The sequence below is a fragment of the Diadema setosum genome, chromosome 3, assembly GCF_964275005.1.
Source record: "Diadema setosum chromosome 3, eeDiaSeto1, whole genome shotgun sequence".
Lineage (NCBI taxonomy): Eukaryota > Metazoa > Echinodermata > Echinoidea > Diadematoida > Diadematidae > Diadema > Diadema setosum.
Genome location: NC_092687.1, coordinates 25,316,820 through 25,338,686, shown reverse-complemented (window position 1 = coordinate 25,338,686; position 21,867 = coordinate 25,316,820). Strand labels below are relative to the sequence as shown.

The window sequence follows — 21,867 nt, the reverse complement described above, 5'->3', positions numbered from 1 at the left end:
TTATGCCTAATTGTTGATGGGTACAGGAATGAGGCATGGAAAAGGATTGATGATCTGTGTTGCTTGCTCTAGACTTGTTTTTTGCTTTTTGTTTTGTTTTGTTTGTTTTTTTTGATTGGTTTCAATATTCCCTTTAGTAACTTTTCTTCAGTAACGGGTCCATTGACCTTTACATAAGAAATCCTCTAGTCACTGAGAATGTTTGTCATTGAACGAAAATGACCGGATGGCACTCTCCTAAAAGTATGAAACATTATACAAGCGAGAAATCACAAGTTACCCCTCACATTACTTTCAAATGTCTGTATATCCATTCTTGTAAATGACACGTTATTTACTGATATGGTATTACTGAAGTGATTATACCTGTTCACCATTGATCACTGGTGGAAGGAACAATGAAAAATCTTCCTTGAATTCTTGAAACGGCAAAGTTGACGATATCCGATCCGCCTCATTACACACCTAATTATTATACTCAACGGACATTTCTCTCGTAGTGGAATAAATAATATGTTGGAATATGAAAGAGAATTTCTGCTTGCCCAATCATTGTGAAAAGTGGGGTAATATATTACCGCAGGCAATAAAGGCGTTGACATGAGTATTACGAGGCTGTGTTCCAGGTTTTGAATGTTATTGCATGTTATGAATCATTATTGAGGTGACATTCACTTGGTTATGCGTTCTAAATGATGTTGATATATGTGACAGTGCACCTCAAAACGAACATAAAGTCGCACACACTGATTTTGCGTGAGGACTGAAAATAAGTGAAGTGGGTCAACCTAGCCGAACTTGATTTTTTCATATTTTCTGAAAGAGAGGGTCTTCTTTTACATTATGCTAAAATTTTGTATCATAAAACGGACAGGAAAGTGTGTGTGGTTTTTTTTAGCAGTTTACCACGTGTGATTAGGTGTGTCTTTAGAATCCCTTTTTCATTTCTGAAAAACCTTGTACACACTCTTCACTTTCCACTCTAATAACTTTTGAAATGATAGTGCTACGGCCTTGAAAGTTGGCATTAATTATGGACAGAATGTGTTAATGAGGCACGCTTAATTTCAGTTTAATTTGATAATCCCTTCATTGTTGATAATCTGGTGGTTTACTTCCTGTTTTTTTGTCCCATTCATCGCACAGCCAGCACGGTTTGGTAAAGTTTAAGTGCTAAAATAGACACTGTACTTCAGAGCCTCTTTTCTCAGTTCACACTTTTCCTGAGTTTGTGCTTTCTTTCCAATATTTAGATAGGTTAGGAGAGTCCATTTGATTTGCGTTATGCATCATTTTAAAGCTTAAAGTCTGCTCTTTCAGAATGTGGTCTTAACTAAAATTTCATGTCTGGCGACTTTTTGTTTGTTTTGAGGTGCAGGGTCACAGTTGATTATGTTATTGGCTTTTACTTAATATTCCCTAATTGATTTTTTTTTTTTCACTTGTTTGATATTCCCTATTTTTTTCTTTCACAGATACAGGATCTGACGTTGAATTTTGAAAGCTGGCACGACGGTTCTCAACAACAGTCTTCGATGGGGGATGACTTGGCCCAATTGGTTTGCACTATGCCAAGTCTTTCAAGCTTCAGTCTTAACTGTCCCTACCTGAACTGCCAGTTTCTCTCCAAAGCATCCGCCTCGGCATCATCCTGTCAGGTATGCTAGTTAAGTTTAGACTGTGTGTGATTTTCCATTTTGTCCTCTTATGTCACTTAGCTCTTTGTATAGCTTTTTGCTTAAACTGAAGACCGCTTCTGAGTATAGTATGTGACCCGCTGCAACAAAAGGATCCTAAAGACGCTGACCGGCGAGCCGAGAAAATCGATTTTGAAGTCAGATCATCAAAATCCGTCAAAACATGCGGATATCTGTTTTTGACGTAGTTTTGCAGTCAAATGTATCTTCTATCATTTGCCAAAATTTCGAAGCTAAATGATCAAAGGAAAGGCAAGAAAATAGAATTTTTCTGGGCCATGATTTCCCGACTTTCAACGGAACGGAAAAGTGTCCGAAGATTTGGATTTAGCGCCTCAGCTAGACTCCGCCCCTAGCAACAAGGGCGTGATCTCATTGCTCAGTGCGTGACATCCTGGTTACTGTTTGGTCATGCGTAGACCGCTGGCGCTAAGCTTGAATGAACATCGCAGAGGTTGCTAGGAGCGTACCTTCTATTGTCAAACGGTTTTCTCGAAACGCTGATTTCTTAAACCACTCGACATGCGCTAATACAATCATCGATATCTCTGCATCCGAGTACTTTTAGGAGTCATGTTATATATGACATTAACGTGTAAGAGTAGGGGAATAATGTCATGTCATTTTCAGAAAATTGTCCTCCCCCGACTTTGGTACCCTTTTGTTGCAGCGGGTCACATATACGTCTTTCTTTTACAAAATAATGTGCAACATTTCACTTTTTTTTTCAAATATACTTCTCCCTTGGGACATCAATATCAGTCTCTGTTTTGTCTGTTGAGCTGCTTTTGCCAACATACAGGGGATGGAGTAGTACTGGTGGAGAGAAGAATCGGTTTTTAACTTTTTGCGAGAAACCAATATACCACATAATAAAATAACACAAAACATACCATCCTCAGAGGAAATCCAAATTTATTACATCAAAATTACTTTTAGACTGGCGCAGATATAAAAAAAAAAAAAAACACATTGTAAAACATGGAGGTCCTATGATAAAAGCTTGGTTTTAATGTTATTAGGATTGCTCTATTGGATATCCCATGCATGTCAAAACATTTTTTTTTCTTCAAATGAACGTGGAATCCCTCTTGAAATTTCATGAGATGTCTTTCCTTGTCTATCTTGAAAAATAGAAATAAATAAATACATGTGAGAAACCTGAGGTTAGGTCTCAATCAAACGTATTCGATCCGTTTATGCTTGTAAATTGGACGAGGAAAGGATAAACAATGATGAAAAGTGTTCTAGAATGGGGTGGACTGTACATCAATTCATTTGCATGAATCATAAACAAACGTTTTGGTTCGGTTTCCTTATCTCTCTTTCAGACAAACTGGAAGTATGCATCACAACTAAATTTGACACTCTGAGAAGAGTCGTTACCAGTACATCATTCTACACTAATATGAAAGTACAGATTGGCTGTGCTCTAATAAGAATAAACCACTTCAGTGGAAGTCATCTCAAAACTGATATTTTTTTCATGTAATAAGTAATGCAAATATCGATGACGTAGTAAAACGTTCAAAATAAAGATAAAGAGATCATACACACCTGGCCGTGTGTTTCGTGTATTGCCATAAATCACTGTGAGGCACGGTTGTTTGGTTTTGTTTCTGTTACTGTTATCTTACTCTTCGGAACAACTCATCTTCCTTTCGGCCTTTGCTGAAATAGTGGCGTACCGTGGGTCAAGACATTGGAGGGGGTAGGGTGGGCACCTCGTGAAAAAGTAATTTTGAGGGTGTGTATGCTTGTGCATGCGTGCGTGTCTATGTGTGTGTGCGCGCGCTGTCAGTCTGCAGTACATAATGGAATGTGATAAATTCCACAGCGTAGTCATTGAGCAACATTTTAAGTTTTCCTTACATGGATTATGGAATGACGGTGTGAAACGACAAATTACTGGTAGCAACATCAGAAGAATTTCATAACAATTAAATTGAATTTTGACATGTTACAGTCCCCAAACTGCCGTTTGTAGCTATTTTTTTTTTTTTTTTTTTTTTTTTGGAAATTAAGAGGGGCGCACCGGGCGCAACTGCTGGCCTTTACTGGCAGCAACATCAACAGAATGGCATAACGATAAAATGCGAACGAGCTTGAAACTTTAGACACTTTACAGTCCCAAAACTGCCGTTTGTAGCTATATATATTTTTTTCGCTTTGGAAAATAAGGGGGCGCACCGGGCGCAACTGCTGGCAATTACTGGCAGCAACATCAGGAGAATGGCAAAGCTATAAAATGCGAGCGAGCGGAGTGAGCTAGCTTGAAAATTTTGACATTAATAGTCCAAAAACTGCCATTTGTAGCTATACTTTTACGCTTTGGAAATTAAGCCCCCCCCCCCCCCCTCCCCCACCGGATTCTCCACTGGTAGTCAAGGGTGTCGGTTTATTTTCTGCACTTTAGAGCATCCCCTAATTGTTTGTGTTTGTGTGTTAGTGTGTTTTATATACATGGAAAAGTTGGGAAATAGCCCAGGTCAAGCCTTATTATTGGCAATGCAAGACATTTTAATATAGACTAGTTAGTAAAGCAACACTGCAAAATCAATGATCTAGCTTTGATATAACGAAGCGTAAGGTACAAACTAGGTGGACATTCTATATCACATTGCGAACAGTGCAGCGACTCTTTTTGCCGTTCGGATGTTCTGAGTACACTGCGCACATCCTGCTTTTATATTCAGAATGGGCTTTTTGAACATTGTTTCACAAAATATAAGTCTTTAATTATGGTTAGAAGAAATCTCAGAAAAAAAAAAATATCTTATTTCCTGATCACCCTTTCATGTTGATTTCAAAAGCAGTTTACTAACCCTTGAATTAAAATTTTGGATTTTTTTTTCCAGCGGGTGGGGGGGGGGGACGGGAGGGGAAGGGGGTGCACGTGTTCCCCCCCCCCCCCCGTAGTTACGCCACTGTGTCAGCTGAAAGGTACATCTATCAACTGGTCGCATATCGATAGTAGTCTTTAGACAGTTTAATCATATTTGATAATATCAATGCGAAAATATGATTGTAATTTTATTGGGACATACATTAGTGTACGGGAGTGCTAAAAAGAAACCACTGAAATATAGATTGACAGGGAAATACACTTACATAGACGAGAGGAAACATGAAACGAGACTAGATAACAATGCCACTACTGAAGGAATGTATGTATAATACAAAACAGAATGAACAAGACTAACAGACAGGAGATGGAGACAGCGATCTTCGGCGAAAGCATGTCAAGAGAAATAAATAATAGTTATGGAGATAAAAATGATATTGTGACGCCTGAAAAAGGGGACAAATAAAGGGACATAATAATGTACGGGAATAATATCTAAAAATTCATCTCCTATAGTCATGTTAATTTGCTAAGACGCTTTCGGCAATATCGAAGGGGAGACAAAGCGAGTAAGTATGTAAGTACGAATGCCAAATTAATAGTTCAGTACGGTAGAATCATACGATAAAGAGTACTTAAGTCACGCAATAAAAAGGGCGTCAGTCTCCTCTCAAAAGAATATATGGATGTGGCATTTTTTTTAACATCTTGATTCAAAGAATTCCAATAACTTGGGCCTACATGATTTAGTGTATTTGTATCAATGACCATTCGTAAAAGAGGCGTAGGAAATTCATAGGAACTCCTGGGATATATTCATGGAATGATTGATTTTTTTTAAGGAACAAAGTATTAAAAAAAAGACGGAAGCAAATTATTGCTAAACATATACACGAGTTGCTTTAAATGAAATGATAGAGTGTCAACTGTCTTGCACTTCGCGAAACCGAAGAAAGATGCTTCCGATAAAGAATTATTAATGACATAACCTTTCTCAAGCCGGTCGCATACAATGTGCTTAATACGAAGAAATGTGATGATGTGATCATATTTTCCGTCAGGCATGGCGATATTTACAATCGTGCTCATATTCTTTGAAAACAGATAATGAGGATGGTTGGACGTTGTTAAACTGAAACATATACAATCGGGAAAAGGGTACATAATCGGGAAAAGGTACATAATACTGTAAACCCTTTTATTTTTTAAACAGCAGGAGAACAAATCCTGATAGAATAAACTCTGATCTTTTTATCAAACTCACTTTTCTGAGCATTCTCACACAAAGAAACATGAATTTAGGCCACTGAAGCAGGCATCCTTGTCTTCATTTTGGGAACCTGGTAAACCAGGTTCCCGTATATCAGTTGCTCCCACGGGAACCTGGTAAACCAGGTTCCCTTAAGGAACGGGTTAAGTGCTTGAATAGACGCTGCACTTCAGAGCCTATTTTTTCAGTTCACACTCTTCCAGGGTAGGTGCTTTCTCTATAATATTCAGGTACCTTAGGAGAGTACATTTGAATTGAGTTATACATCATTTAAAAGCCAAGAGTACACCTGTATGCTCTTTCAGGTTCCATGTCTGGTGATTTTTGTTGGTTTTGTGATGCAGGAATATGATTGACCATGCAACACAAACTCAAAAAAGAAAAAAAAAAAAAAGGTTGGCAGACATGGCTTTGTAGTTAAAACAGATTCTGAAAGAGCAGATTTTAAGCTTTAAAATGATGTATATCTCAATGCAATTGGACTCTCCTAACTTATCTAAATATGAGAAAGAAAGAACACACTCTGAAAAATTGTGAACTGAGAAAAGAGGCTCTGAAGTACAGTACATGGATTTGTAGTTCAGACATATTCTTTAAGAACAGATTTTAAGCTTTAAAATGATATATACCTCAATACCATATTGGACTCTCCTAACTTATCTAAATATGAGAAAGAAAGCACACACCCTGAAAAATTGTGAACTGAGAAAAGAGTACAGCGTCTATTCAAGCACCTAATCTTTACCAAACCACACTATGTGATGAATGAAAAAAACAAACAAACAAACAAACAAAGATAAAATGGGGCATGCAAACCACTGGAACAACAGCAAAGAATGGATCATCATGTGAAGCTGATATTGGGTGTGCTCTATTCACACATTCTGTCCGTAATCCCAACTTTCAAAGCAATATTTTTATTTTTTCAAAAGTTGTCTAAAAGTGAAGAATGTGCAAAAATATTTTCAAGAGATAAAAGGGTTCTCCATAACATACCTGACTTCACTATGCTACAAAAAAAAAGTGGTAGAAAACCTGCTGAATACACAATTTTGTATTTATTTTATAATGCCAAGGTTGAGAACATGACGAAAAAAAAAAAAAAAACTCTTTCAGAAAACATGAAAAAATAAAAATTGACTCGGTTGACCCATATCACCATTTTTTAGTCCTCACATAAAATCAAGAGGTGCGACTTTTTGTTTGATTTGTGATGCAATATGATCACATGAAATTATTAATATTCTAAACTCTCTTCTCATATATTTGGCCACGAGCCATACTATCTCAAAAAGGTCCATGTATCAACCTTTTAAGATATAACAGGTCAACGAAAGCAGAAAGCATGGGAGTATCATCTGGTAAAGATACTGTATAACCGGTCCCGATAGCAGAAACCACGGGAGTTTGGGCCTACTCATCTAAGGTCTCATGTCAGCGGCTCTTTGAATCACCAAATTATAGTATCTGACGATACCGTCTCATTCATGATTCTCTGTCTTGTTGCAATTCTTTTGCCATTGTGTAAATTAGGACGGGAAAAGTGAAAAGGTAAAGAGAAACGTTATTAAAAAAATACAATAAATGTGTCTATCTGTTACGATGTTTCCAGTTAGTGCTTCAAACTTCTCTTTGTGCTTGTTTTCGTGTGTGTGTGGAGCCGTTCTATCAGTCATTGTTTCTGTATATATTTCTGTTTCTATTTTTTGTCTGCATGTGAAAAATTAGATTTATGTTTATTCATTAAAAAAAAAAAAAAAAAAAAAAATCTGTTTTTTTCTTTCCCCCAGATTCAAGATCTGAAACTAGTTTTCGACAGTTGGGATGACGGTTCTAAACATCAATCCTCAATGGTGGACGACTTGGCAAAATGGGTATTCGCTATGCAAAGTCTGTCAAGCTTCAATCTTCATTGTTACTACTTGGACGGTGATTTCCTCGCAAAAGCCACTGCCGCAGCATCATCATCTCAGGTATGTCACTAACACGGTTAAACTCTGTACGACCTGACATTAATTTTCGTGGCTAATGTGCAAATTATATGTTTCTCAATGATGTTTTTAGATATCTGTTTTTATCTTTTGCAAAATTCGTCGAGAAGGCTTTAGTCTGTTGCGAAATAAGTGCTTATTCACCTTTTGGGTTTTTTTTTTTTCATTATTAAAAATAAATCTTCCGAATATTCATATTGCATTTGGTCATCTATAAATCTGATATACTGGTTAGGTTTCAGAGTTTATAATGGTGGTATACGAAATAAGAAAGTTTTCAAAATTCTTAACAAATTAGAGTGACAAAGAATGAAGACATAGCATTTGCAAATAAGAATGTAGTACTAAAGAAGAAAGTATATATTAAATTATGCAGAGGTGGACATGTTAAGCAAATGAGTATATGAATATAAGAACGACCCAAGTCCATGGAAGACCATTTCGAGTAAACTAAAAAAAAAAACTTCATATCTTTTTTGTTTGTCCAATACTATTCTATTTAACTGTGATGGGAAGGCAACATTGCATAAACAAATTATAACATACATTATTATGACAATTAACATTAACATTAATTGTGGAGAGGCCATTTTGTGTGATGGACTTGGGTCGTTCTTTGAGTCATATACATGATATTCTGCTATAGAGATGAGAGAAGGACGAGAGAGGGCGCTATAATATGAATGTAAGAATGACCTAAGTACTGCATTCTTACATTCATATAAGATTTAACTCATTTATTTCAGGCACTTCCGGGGGTAATTAGGATTTATCATTTATACACAAGATGAGTCCATGCATAAGCTATAATTTCCCATGTCAAACTGAATTTGGGCAAAAATTGGACTTGGGTCGTTCTTATATTCATATACTCAAATGGTAAACTGCTAATTCTGTCATGGAATTACAAAGTGGATTTACTGGAAGTCGTGAGCCTCTACATCAGCATCCTTGTTCAGTTTAGTCCAGTATATTTTCTTTTCATCGTCTAGATTATTAGTCTGTTTAATCAAATACCACAACAAATTCAACAAAAAACAGGGTGCATATTCTGGTACAGTAGTCACATCACTTCGCCTCCAAATTTCTAGCATTTTCTTCTGCCATAGATAACCACAAGACAGTGGCATCACGAGGCATGTTGTAGGTTACGAGGCACTAAAAGCACATGGCCGGAGGATTGGGGGGGGGGGGGGGGGACACCCCCACTTTTGTTTCGCACGAAACAATGGTATACGTAAGGGTTCACCGCTTTGTTCTCCCCCCCCCCCACCCACCCACAAAAACACACACTTAGAGATAGAAAGGAAATAGAAACCGTGTGAGCACGGTAATGTATGTTTTTGCGCTGAAGACTTTTTTTTTTTTTTTTTGCTTTTTTTGCTTGTCAGCTTAAGCAACCCGAAAGTGGATTCAGAAAGATGAGCTAAAGACAATCCGTTGAAAACGTTACGCATTAACGAATTATTTTTTGTGATAAGGAACCTTAAACATAACAAGATGTATATATATATATATATATATATATATATATATATATATATATAATTATATAGTAATTGCAAACCTCTGGAATTCGTGAACTGTTAAAATAGTCATAGTTTGGGACAGATTTCGATGTACTTTAGGTCTGCCCCCCCCCCCCCCATCGTACTCATAAGTCACATGAACCATGGAGTAAAATACTCCCTGTCTGACATTGACTGATACTAATCTGGAATATTCTGCTATTCATAGCGATATTGATGCTCCAAGCCATTTTCTATGTTACCAAAGACAGGGAAAGGTAATGTGGTGGAGAGACAAACTGGGTTGGTAGTCACTTTATGGTAAAATAAAGCATTAAATATAATTTAAATTGTTTAACGAAACCTGGTGGTTGTGTTATATGTCGGAGGGATTCCAAAATTAAGTATGGAGTTCGTAAGACTATGATTCAATTGTGTTGCCGGTATTTCAAAAGTACATTTTCCTATCTCTCTCTGGATTTAGTACAAAACTGCTAATTCTTACTTTCGGAAACTAAAGATTCCTATATCGATCAAACCACTACAATTGTACTTGATTATTGTCAGAGATAAACAAGTTACACGAAGGCCACTCCGAAGACAATAATGCCACATACGTACTGACAATCAAAGATGTAACACGTTTTACGCAAAGGAAGAATTGAAAATTGAGTTCTCAACCCAAGAGAATCAAGGATTTCTCAGTTACTCTTTCATCCAAGAGCTTAAATTCGATAGGAACCGGTCAATTTTATGGAACATTACCCCTCCCCAAGCAAAAGCTCATGGTGGGGGGGGGGGGGGGCTCCCCCCGCCCCCTTATGAGCTTTTGCTTGCTGCAGGCTTCTCCCGACTGGCGTTAGCTCACCGTAGATATGGGGTTTTGGCAGTATTGAAATTCGAATGGATTGGTGCAAGTTCCGATTCATCCAGGTAACGTTCAACTAAGGTACATAATTACATCGATTCATCGGGAGTTACTGTGTTGGATTCTGAGAACGGTTCATCAGCTCGTATGATTTGATGGTAGGAAGGTATCGTTGTCCATTGTCGCAAACGAACTAATAACGTGTTTTTTTCGGAGTCAGTCGTCGAGGAATTTTCCGGATGACAAAACTGTACCTTGGATTTGAGTTTGAGATTGCTGCACCTACTATTTTCCTGCGTACCCCCCCCCCCCCCACCACCACCACCACCTTTTCTTTTTGTTCTCAATTAAGAAGTGAACTTATGGTCAACATTCCCAAACAACGCGTCTCATTTTCTTAAAGCACCATGAACTGTTTAAAGCTCGACAGTTATAAAGTCGGGTTTTGCTTGTTTTGAAATGGATTATTTTGAATCAAGAGAGATTTTAGAGCGGTGACAGATGAGAGAAAAAAAGAGAGAAAGATGACATATTTTATTAAAATTATTAGTTTCATGACAGATCAGTTTTACGATAGGTTTTATTGTCTTCCTTCGATAATTGATAGCTGTTAATGTTTCATCGCATGTTTCCGTCTTTTATGATAATCTTTATATAAATTGATATTCTCACTGCTCTGATAAATAAATATTAGTTCTTACTGTACACACCTTGCTTTTTCTTGTAGTTTGACTGATTATTTTGGTTAATGTGTGTGTGTGTGGTTTTTCTTTTTTTTTTTCTACAGATACGAAATTTGACGTTGACCATCGATGACTTCAAATTTTATAGTAAAAGTGCGCTCTCTGCGTCCAAAGATATGGCCCAATGGGTGTGCACTATGCCACGTCTTTCGAGCTTCAGTGTAAAATGCTGCTACCTGCTGAGCGATGATTTCTTCTCAACAGCCGCCAAACTGGCGCAATCCTCTCAGGTATATTATTTTAAATTTCACACTATGAAAACGCTGCACATACTTTAAATATGATTTACTTTGAAAATAAAGCGCATTTTCCTTAATTTCATCTTTTTTTTTTTGGGGGGGGGGGCGGAGGGATACTGCAGGAACAGGAAACTGCTAACTCCCAACTATAATCGGTCTAAATAGTGGTCAATTCTTTAAACACAAATCTATTGCAATGTTTATTATAGAGCTCTATTTTCGATCAATATATCATACATTTAAAGATAATAAAAAGTTTTGGTACCTCAAAAGTGTCCTTGAATTTCCTTGCCTTAGTTTGTGTTTCAGGTTAAAGTACCTTTCATATAACTAACACTGTGAGACTTACTCGCCCCAAAGTGCTCTCATGTCTTAGTAATCATGCAATTAACTGCGACCAGCAGCCCCATACGCATAGCGACCAGCAGTCCCATACGCATAGCGTAATCGGGCTTCGCATTGTAGCATTCAGGATCATGACAGATTTAGTATCGCAGGGTAAATGTCAACTTCAAATCCCATAAATTCTTCAATTTGAAGACTAACCAATTAAGTTGAAGTATTGAAAACAAGCTTCGGGCAACGTTTGGTTCTGCCTATAGTCCTTTTCTGTTCGAATTGATGACTGAATGTGACTCGGTCGACAGGACCTTAGGAGAGCTACATACAGTACACTGAATACTACAGCCAGTGCCTGCGAACACAATATGCAGCCCGCACACAAATTTCAAATCCATGAACGGATAAGATGTTTGTGTGCACATTCGCTGGCCATAGTATCCAGTGTATGTAGCTCTCCCAAGGTCCTCTCGACCGAGTCACATTCAGTCATCAATTCGAACAGAAAGGGACTATTGGCAGAACCAAACGTTGTTCGAAGCCTGTTTTCAATACTTCAACTTAATTGGTAAGTCTTCAAATCGAAGAAATTTTTGGATTTTCAGTTGACATTTACCCGCGATCCTAAATCTGTCATGATCCTGAATGCTACAATGCGAAGCCCCATTACGCTCTGCGTATGGGGCTGCTGGTCGCAGTTAGCTATGCGTACAATGGGCTGCACGCTGCTGGTCGCAGTCAGTGGTTTCGTACAATATTTATGCAGCTGTCATTTGTATGACGCACCTCTTGACCCCCGGGATAGGTGCGTCAAAGTACCAATGTGCGTCATACCTTTTAGGTACCATGACGTACCCTCCGTCACAAAAAGTGACCCACCTCTATGAGACATTGACGCATTAACCAGTCAAAATGGTGACGCACCTCTTCGTGAAAATGACTGACCCTTGACGCACATGTTATTCGCAGTACGTGCCAGACTGGAATGCTGCAGAGCTCTGTGTGCGCTCACGCAATTCGCTGCCTGCGAACTGTGTACACCGAACGGAACTTCGCCCGCGTGAATCCCTGTCGCCTACGGACCCTGGATGTTTACTTCGATCGCCGTGGTACTGTATCCCCATGCTGTGGGCGGCTGGGGAGCGTTAGTATTAGCTTAGCTGCACACTGTAGCCAGCTGCCACGACAGTACCCTGTTTCGATTCGAATCGGGGTAGAAGCGTTCCGTTGTGCAATGTCTGCTTCTTTTTCTCTTCTTCTTCATCTGCTTGTCCCTTGCCTCCCAAGTATGAAATGATTTTTAGAGTGTTGTGTGTGTTTTTTGTAACGTTATTGCATCATTTTTCTGCAAGGAAGAGGTGAGTTTCTGTTCGTGTATTGATGTGCACTGTAGTATGTGCAGGTGAAAAGCGTTCGAACTGTCTTTCCCGAGTATCGTGGAAGCTCGATGTATTTCTCGGCCTATCAAAGGAGATCTCATACAACAGAATACTTATAACAAACTATTTTCCGGTCAAAATGAATTGATTTCCTTTGTTTTGTATCGTTTATTGACTTGATCCTAAGGATCTTGTCGCAATACCGAGTTTCCAATGTGTATTTATTTTCACCTTATTTTCGCGTAGCTTTCGGTGCTGTAAACTGTTGCTAGGGCCTAAGCCTACTACTAAACTTAACGTTTTTCACTGTCGTTTCTCACACATCGTTTGGTACGATTTCTTCCATTTTATATCACTTTATCCGTTCCCTTTATACTTTGAAGTATTTGACGTAATTCTTTCAAGTGTCTCGCACTGCTATTTTCGTAACGGCGATTTCTCCGCTTTGCTGCAATACTTTTTCGAATCGAAGCGACGAAGTTTGATACCAGCCGCTGTAGTGTGCCGTGTGTTGTCTTTTCTAAATATTTGTGTTGTTGGGAGGTGTTGATACTTTGTATTTGTTATTTATTTTTTTAATGTTGATAGGAAAAGGCTAAAATGGTCTGAGTGATGTCTGATGGTGATGATACTATGCTGGTGTAAAAAGACGGCTTACTGTGAATGCTGAGCGTACGTGCCGTTCGTTCCATTTTACTTTCCCTCTTATTCTTCTTTCCCCCTTACTCTTCTTTTCCTTTCCAAGAATGATAAAAAAAAAGAAATTACATACACCTCACAACAAAATAGAACCACGTGCTACCAACCTTCGTAAAGTTAAATCTAAATGTTCAATATCAGCAAAGAATAAGGGGAAAGCACGAATGACAATAAATTGGAGCGAAGAGATTGTTTTACATGCAGTCTCTTCGGCTCGAAGAAACTTGACACCCCACCCCTCTCCCCTTGTGGAAATTTCCACAAAAGCAGGTGCCACACCCAGGTGCGTGCCAGACGGAAGAATGCGCGCACTGGAATAAACAGCGTGTAAATATCATGGAAATATCGATCGAAGAACCAGCTCATTAGTTGAATTAAAGGAATCATTGCAAAGATATCGTGATTCTATAGCCTTTCTTTTGGCGCATAGTAGGAAACATCAAACAGTCGAATATAATGTACTTGATCGAATATCTTATGTTCCCTGAACAATAAAAAAAAAAAGATCGATTAATCAGTCAATTAAAAATGCAACTGAGCCAGAAATACTTAAAAGGTCTCGTATGCCCAGAGAAATTCACTACGAGTAGGTTCAATGAGATGCAGTCATCACCTGGTTAGACAACAAAATCATGACAATTAATTTCAGTTCACGCTCATGATAACTGCTTATTACTTATCAAAGTTTTGGCTATCAACATTCGTTCGTAGGTGTTTTTTGTTTGTTTTGTATGTTTTTCCTCGTGAAAGACGTAATGATTTCTTCGTATCGAACGTAGACTGCATGTTTATCGTTTATCCAAACAGTAGGCGCCTAGGCGTACTTTCTGAATATATTCAGAAATTTCTATCAACATTTTAAATATATTACAAGACTCCCAAATACCAGTTGAAAAAAATTAAGAAATCGAATTTTTTAGATATGAACAACAACAAAAAAAAATGCGTAGGAAAAAACCACTTCAACCTCGAATGACTTCGAATTTCTCTAAACCGTTCCCTAGTTCATGGACATCCCATAGAAACGCGTGTTTTGATATACACGTTGCTATGGCAAACTATCTAGTTTCGCGAAACTACGGCCTGGCCACAGTAATTTTTTCCGTAACCTCCCGCCTCCCCTTCCCCGATTCGAAAACAGCTTGATTGAAGCCCCTGCCTATTTAAACACGAACCTTATTAAACCCAAGTTAGGTACATGGTTTATATGGCTAGTGTTTAAATAGAATTTACTATTTTAAGTTAATGCAGGTTTTAATAGACTCTCAGTAATGTTAGTTCCATAATCGTTTGTATGTGTTTTGGAGCCTGGCCTCTGCCATATGCCTCGCCTTCTGTATACGTATGTACGCGTGTACTGTATGTATACATGTACCACATGGTCGACATCACGCACGTGGTTTTGCTGCATGTTCCACGGTCGACGGTCGATGCTACACTACAGTGAATGCGATTGAAGGATAGCGAGCTTCGCGATGCCGCGGGCTGTATGTGATGATTTTAATCACAAATCGTGTTTGGTAGTGTGGTTTTGGAGCAAATTTGTACTCAAACTTTCTGAAAAGACCTTTAGTCTGACATCAGATAGAAAAAGAAGACATACGAGAATGAAGTGAGTATCAGTATGTTATAATAAAACTGATTGAAAATTGTGTCATTTTCGCGTTTCCAGGAGCCGGTGAATTCGGCCGACTCGCGATCGCGAGTTTGTTTTAGATGTTACGGAGGGATACCATGCCCCATGCAAGAAGCCTCGCAAAATTATACCATGACGGTCCCATTAACGAACCTTTTGACACACTCTGGTTAAATGACCGACTATGACGCACATAATGGGTCAGTATTGTGACGGACATTTTGCTCCCGTGACGGCACCACGCGTCATCAAATTGGTGGTACTTGACGCGACCATGACGCACATTTCCCGGGGGTCAAGAGGTGCGTCATACAAATGACAGCTGCATTATCGACGCTGGTCAGCGTCGGCTCTGGTACGAAACCATTATTGCATGATTACTAAGACATGAGAGCACTTCAGGGCGAGTAATTCTCACAGACAACGTACTTTAACCCGAAACACAAACCAAGACAGGAAATTCAGGGAAGCTTTTGAGGTACCAAAACTTTTTATTATCTTTAAGTATCTGTGCAGAAATCAACATATATAATGAATATAGTGTCTTTTTATCCCGGTGATTAAAGAGTCATTGATTGGAAGAAGCATAAAATCAGTTATCTTGCACTCTCTCGTGGGTGTGTTAATCTATTAGGCTCTTGTAATTACCACCCTCCCCGTGGCCTGATTGCTTATCATTAACTTGATGTTGTGAAATAATGACACTTTTTGGGGGGCTTGCTTAGCAACCCGTTCTTACCCTATAAGACAGGAGAACTAATTCGACTTTTCCCTTTTAAGAATACTGGATTTGCACCTAAAACAATAGTACACATGTGTCCGACATTCTGGAATAGCCTTGACACTCACATCACTGAATCATTGTCACTCAATTGTTTTAAACGAAAAAAAAATCCTTTGTGAAGGAATATGTTTTATCATAGCACGCAATTTTATTCCAACGTTCTCCTCTTTATCAGATTTGTTGTTTTTTTAAGTATTCTGGGTTTGCTTTTCGTTCTTACAGAGTCGCTCATGTCATTGCTATTCCTGAATTCATGAATCATATTATGATATTAAATGGGTTAGTCAAATACCGGTTAGTGATTGGCTAAACACAGTCACGTGGTGGAGGCACATTGGTTATCTTTGTAATGTTCTCCCATGGGAAAACATTTTCACGTGACAAAATGACAGAAGGCCTATAAAGGACCGCGCGCACAGTGAATTTGGCTCTGCGCGAGCGAGCGATCGAGTGCGTTGTGCTGGTGGTTGACATTGACGTTGACGTATTTGACTAACCCATATAATATAACAGATGATGACTTTTATTGTCGGGAACATGTACCAAACGTTCCACCTTCAGGGCTTGAAATGCTATTTCGGGAGGCTACAAGTCTCTCAATAGCATTTCAAACCCTTCTTGTGGAACATTCGGGATGTTCCCTCCCCCGCCAGTCATCACCTAGAATGTATATACTATTATGTGCACCCATATCACCCATTTAAATTTACATGCCCTCTTCTACATTTTCTTTTTCTTCTACAAAAAGAAAACCGGGTTTGTGTCTCAACTAAATCTAACTCTTTGATACCAAATATCAAAGCCATTATGACATAATATCAGTTTTGTGGATGCACTTTCGCGGAAAGGACAGACTCTACGTTTTCTCGACTCAGTTGTTTTGTTGTTTATGTGTAAAGATAATGAATTAAGATATATAATGAATTGATAATAAAGTGTGCGCTTATTGTGTTGTGAATAGGAATTGTACTTGTATAATTGTGTATATTGTATTCATTTATACGTGTATTTGAACATGTATGTACATGGTATGTATGTATGTATGTATGTATGTGTACATGAAAATATTCCTTTGCTTACGAAAAGAATTTCCTTTATGAATGATACATTAAGCTGAATCTGAATCTGAATTTATGGCAGATTAGTTTTACAATAGACATGACGTCTTTCTCTGATAATGAATAGACCTGTTAATATTTTAAGGCATGATCCGGGCTTTACGCTTGCATTCCTATCTCAATGCACAAAAAAGCAAATATTATTAGTCCTTTCCATCCACTTGTTTTTTTCTCGTTTGACCAATACTTTGGTTGATGCGTTTTTCCACAGATACAAGATATGACGTTGGTCGTCGGTGACGACAATTTTTATGGCAAACATGAGCCCTCTGCGGCCCAAGATTTGGCCCAATGGATGTGCACTATGCCATGTCTTTCGAGCTTCAGTGTGAAATACTTTTACCTGCTAGATGATGATTTCTTCTCAACAGCCGCCAAACTGGCACAATCCTGTCAGGTATGTCACCTTTAATTTGTCATCATGAAAATGCTTCATATTATCATGGGACCAAAAAATGACAAAAAGGCATTCTTTCCATGATTGATGCCAAGTTACAAAGCAGTAGCTTTATGCTTTCAAAAGTTATTAGACTTGAAAGTAAGGAGTGTACCAAGGATTTCAAGATATGAAAAGGGGCTTCTAATAAATATCTGATCATTCTACACTCCCCCAGAAAAGGGTTGTAGAAAAACTGCTGAAAACACACTTTCTCATGCGTGTTATGATCCAAAACTAATAAAATAATCTAGAAGAAAGATAGCTCTTTCAGAAAATATGAAAATGTCAAGAGTGACTCAGTTTACCCATTTCACTTGTTTTGAGTCCTGACGTAAAATCAAGGAGTGCGACTTTTTGTTCGTTTTGTGGTGCACGGTCACATATTTGAGTATTTGTGTAGAGATCACCATTTCCATGAATATAATATCTGGTTATCCCAATGATTGAAGAATCATCAGTTGGAAAAACAATCAATGTGTCACATCCTGCCTGTTGATATATTGACTCATGGGGCACCTGTCCCGTTCATAATTACCCCCCATCTGCTTGCCTATCATTAACTTGACTTTATGAAAGGTAACCTCCCCTCCCCCTCCCCCCCCCGAAAAAAAAAATGTATATATATAAACAAAAAAATAAGAGAACAAATATAGGAAAAGAATTGCCTGCATTCCAGTTTGTGTCACTAGCTTGCATGAAGATCAGTGAAAGGAATAAATCTGACCGTATGCATATAACACAAAACCAACCATCCACTGGAATTCAAATGCGCTCTTCTATATTCCGTTTTACAATGGCAAGATTGGGTTTGAACCGTTTAATGCAGTTTCTCTTGGCGTTAAGTATTTCTGTGCAGATAATCTCTTACATAAATTGTGATTCAGTGTGCACAGCGGACAGTCATTAAAAGCTTTCTCTTTCCACTAAAAGATAGTTTGGAAAAGAAGAAAAGACGACAAATTAGAATAAAACACAATACAATGGGACTCATCGATCTCAGTAGAACCTACTCCACTCCACTCAATACTACCTGTCTTTGAGACTTCACTCCTATCTTGAGACTTCTAGGAGTATACTCTTACTGATCTTCCTGTGATATACTCGGGTCTTTTGGAGCTGCATGACAACACACTTGAATCTGTCCTGCTGTTCAGTATGAATGAGCACATACAGTACCTATGGCCTGTAGGTGATTATGTACAGAATAATATCAATTTTGTGGCTTTTTGCAGTGCATTGTGATGAATTCATTCTGGGTGCTCAAAGGCATGAACATCGCAAACCTTTTTTTTTTTCTTCTTGTTGCAGTCTCATTCTGTATTTACATGGAAACCATAAGGTCTGTTTTGACCCATACTCCCATTTGTCCTCTTGTCTTTATTACCTTTTCTGACGACCCCCCCCCCCCAAAAAAAAAAAAAAAAATAAGAATGGAATTTATTGCACTATGTCATAAAGTTATAGGGTATATATTATTGTTCCCACAAGAATTCATCAAAAACAGTATGTCGTGTGCTTCGATAGCAGATCGTGAGTGTTCTCTGCACTTCGAAGTAATCCATCTTTCAATGCCTCGATGGGTTTAATCAAGACGCAATAATCAACATGAACGATGGAGGACGGGACAATAATAGTGGAGTATTCGTGGACATTTGCTGTCTTCTATTCCTTTTCGTCAGATCTGCAAACTTTCCATGGAATTCAAATGGGGTTGGAGGTCAAACTCAACGTCATCAGCAGCGAATTTTGCCAGATTTCTGTGCCACATGCCCCACCTTGAACGTGTCGATATTAAATGCCTCGACCTGCCAAAGATGTTCTTTACGGGAATGACTTCACAGCCAACAATCTGTAAGGTAATTATAGGACACTGTGATTGCTTGAATACTTGCTGAAAATGTGAATAGGTGTGCATCCATAGGATCAGAGTTCAATTTCAAATCATAGGCCAGTTTTTCTGATGTTTATCCTTGCGGGGAAAGGTAAACTGAACATATATCTAATTATGCAAGCTGTTATGGCTGTAAATTTAAACAGAAGAGAGAGAGAGAGAGAGAGAGAGAGAAAAAAAAAAACCCATTCAAGTTGTTATCTACGGAATTATCATTTTATCTCCGCTACACAGTTCACAAAATCGACGCAAGTGCAGGGTGTCTAAATGTGTCAAAACGCAGAGACACGATATCAAACAATCTGTATTATTCATACGCGAGACTTATGAGTGAAATGTTGCCATGCACCTATTCTCCTTCGAGAAGAAACAAAATGGACTGTTTATTTTGATACGTATTTACACGTGCTATTCATACATTTTTACCTATGCGTTTTGTTATGTTTGCACATTGCTGCAGATTGAGGCCATAACCATCAATGGAAAACCGTTAAACGAGTGTCTCAGTAACAAGTAAGGAGGCAACACGCTGGTGTTTCCTTTGCTTCTGTGTATCTTATTCTATGTTTCAGAATATGTAATGTTTTTTTTTTTTTTATTCGATCGTCCAGTCCTGGATTCTTATGGATGGGCTTACTTTGAGCGTATTGGTACACCCAGGTGGAAGAAAATCAAAATAATTATAATATATCTTCTCAGTGAAACACTCCATACACCATACTGGGATATGTTTTCCTCCTGTAACCTCTAATATATATTAAAAAAAAAAAATCTCACGTCTTGTATATCATTAGTGTGTTTGCTATGGGACAAATGAGTAGAGTCTCAAAGTGGGTGAACTGCGCACTATATTTTTTTTTTTATTCATTTTTCTTACCCAAAGCTTATTGCACCATATTATATTAGTATGTATTATTTTTCTTTTATGTCATCTTGTAGCTTTAAACATTCCTCTGATTGTCATCTCCAGTAAAGACAGAAGAAAGGGATAATTCGTGGAACAGATGTTGATGGCTACGGAAATATGGTTACTGGCCTGAGGTTTATAACGTCGAATAATCATTGATTTTGAAATGTTCATATACTTTGAAACTATTATGCTCGGTAGAAGTTGGTAAAACTTGAAAGAAATTATCCAGTAGAGGTTCAGGAGCTTTTCGGATGTTGAAGTCACTGACAGTTCGTAAACGACTCCAGGGACACAAATGCTGATTCATTATTTATAGTTATTGTTCACATTTCTTTTCGAATAAGGAGTTATTAACGGTCGAGACCGACGTTTGCTGACAGTGATCCGTTTACCCCTTATAATAGATGATGGCTCTGTATGCATGTCGTCAGTCAGCTTGTCTCGAGCCGCCCACATACATATCTACGAAAAAAAAATATTGCCGAGGTACATAAAAGGGGAAGAGCGGTCATTTACGATCTTAATTGGCGTTTGAAATAGCAGCTAAAATGGAAAATTTGTAGTTCTTTTCTTTTCGGAAAGCATACAGGGTCTAAAAAAAAATCACAGCAGAAGTGTTAAATTTAATAACAAGTCATGTCTTTTCGTTCAATGGCACATACAGAGACGCAGAGGTAGCCGCAGCCAAGTGAGAGGTTGAAGAAAGTTTCACCTACTCCGATCCATCTTAAAAAGAGCAGAAATATGACCGAGGAGTTTGGCTATTAGCGAAGAGCAGAAAGAAGAGACCGGCATACAAGAAAATGACGTCAAGACACCAGAGGAGAACTTACCATGGAAAAAAAAAAATACGTCATTAAGAGGGGTCACAGAGTTATTACGGGATTCATAAACCAGTAAACCAGTTACGACCAAGGGAGAGAAGACACATGGAAGGCTGGAGAGATTGTTGAAAGGGCAGAAAAGGCTGAGGACGTTGATGGTTGAGTCGAGAAAAGTCACTAGCCGGGGGAAGGGGACATCGAACCAGAATACATCGGGGGAAAGAACAATCATGGAAACAGGGAGGGGTAAGGGTAGATGAGGGGGGAAACTAATTTGGTTGAGAGTTAAAACATGAAAATAATGCAGAGGAACCACTTAATGAAAGTCTCCACAACGAAACTCGGGAAGTCTCAAGAATAATATGTTTATTGTAACTGTATAGGATAATCTAAGAACCCTAAGTTTTATGTTGTTGTTGTTGTTGTTCTGATTTCTTCTTTTATAAATGACACCCACAGGCACAGAGACTTGCAGCATCTTGACAATTCATATTGGAATGATATCAGCAAAGAACAAATTGAAAGATAAAAAAAAGAAACATCGAACAAACAAGGATTAATGCAAAATTGTAGTGATAACAGTCATCTCCTCTAACAGACGATAGAGGGCAACATTTCATACAAATTCTATTAGAGAGCAGCCTTTGGTTACATTCTATGTACCTAAAGTATCTCTGGTAGTAGATC

The 21,867-nt window shown here is 38.3% G+C and overlaps 1 protein-coding gene across 1 annotated transcript in view; it reads left to right on the top strand.

Moving 5' to 3' along the window:
• Positions 1-19,963, top strand: part of LOC140246715 (uncharacterized) — a 73,538-nt gene extending 53,575 nt beyond the window's left edge. The window contains exons 9-13 of the mRNA XM_072326054.1: positions 1,476-1,658; positions 7,603-7,785; positions 10,967-11,152; positions 19,235-19,411; positions 19,907-19,963. Coding sequence (XP_072182155.1) covers positions 1,476-1,658; positions 7,603-7,785; positions 10,967-11,152; positions 19,235-19,411; positions 19,907-19,963 — 786 coding nt within the window. The remainder of the gene's footprint in view (positions 1-1,475; positions 1,659-7,602; positions 7,786-10,966; positions 11,153-19,234; positions 19,412-19,906) is intronic.
• The last annotated feature ends 1,904 nt before the right edge of the window (positions 19,964-21,867 follow it).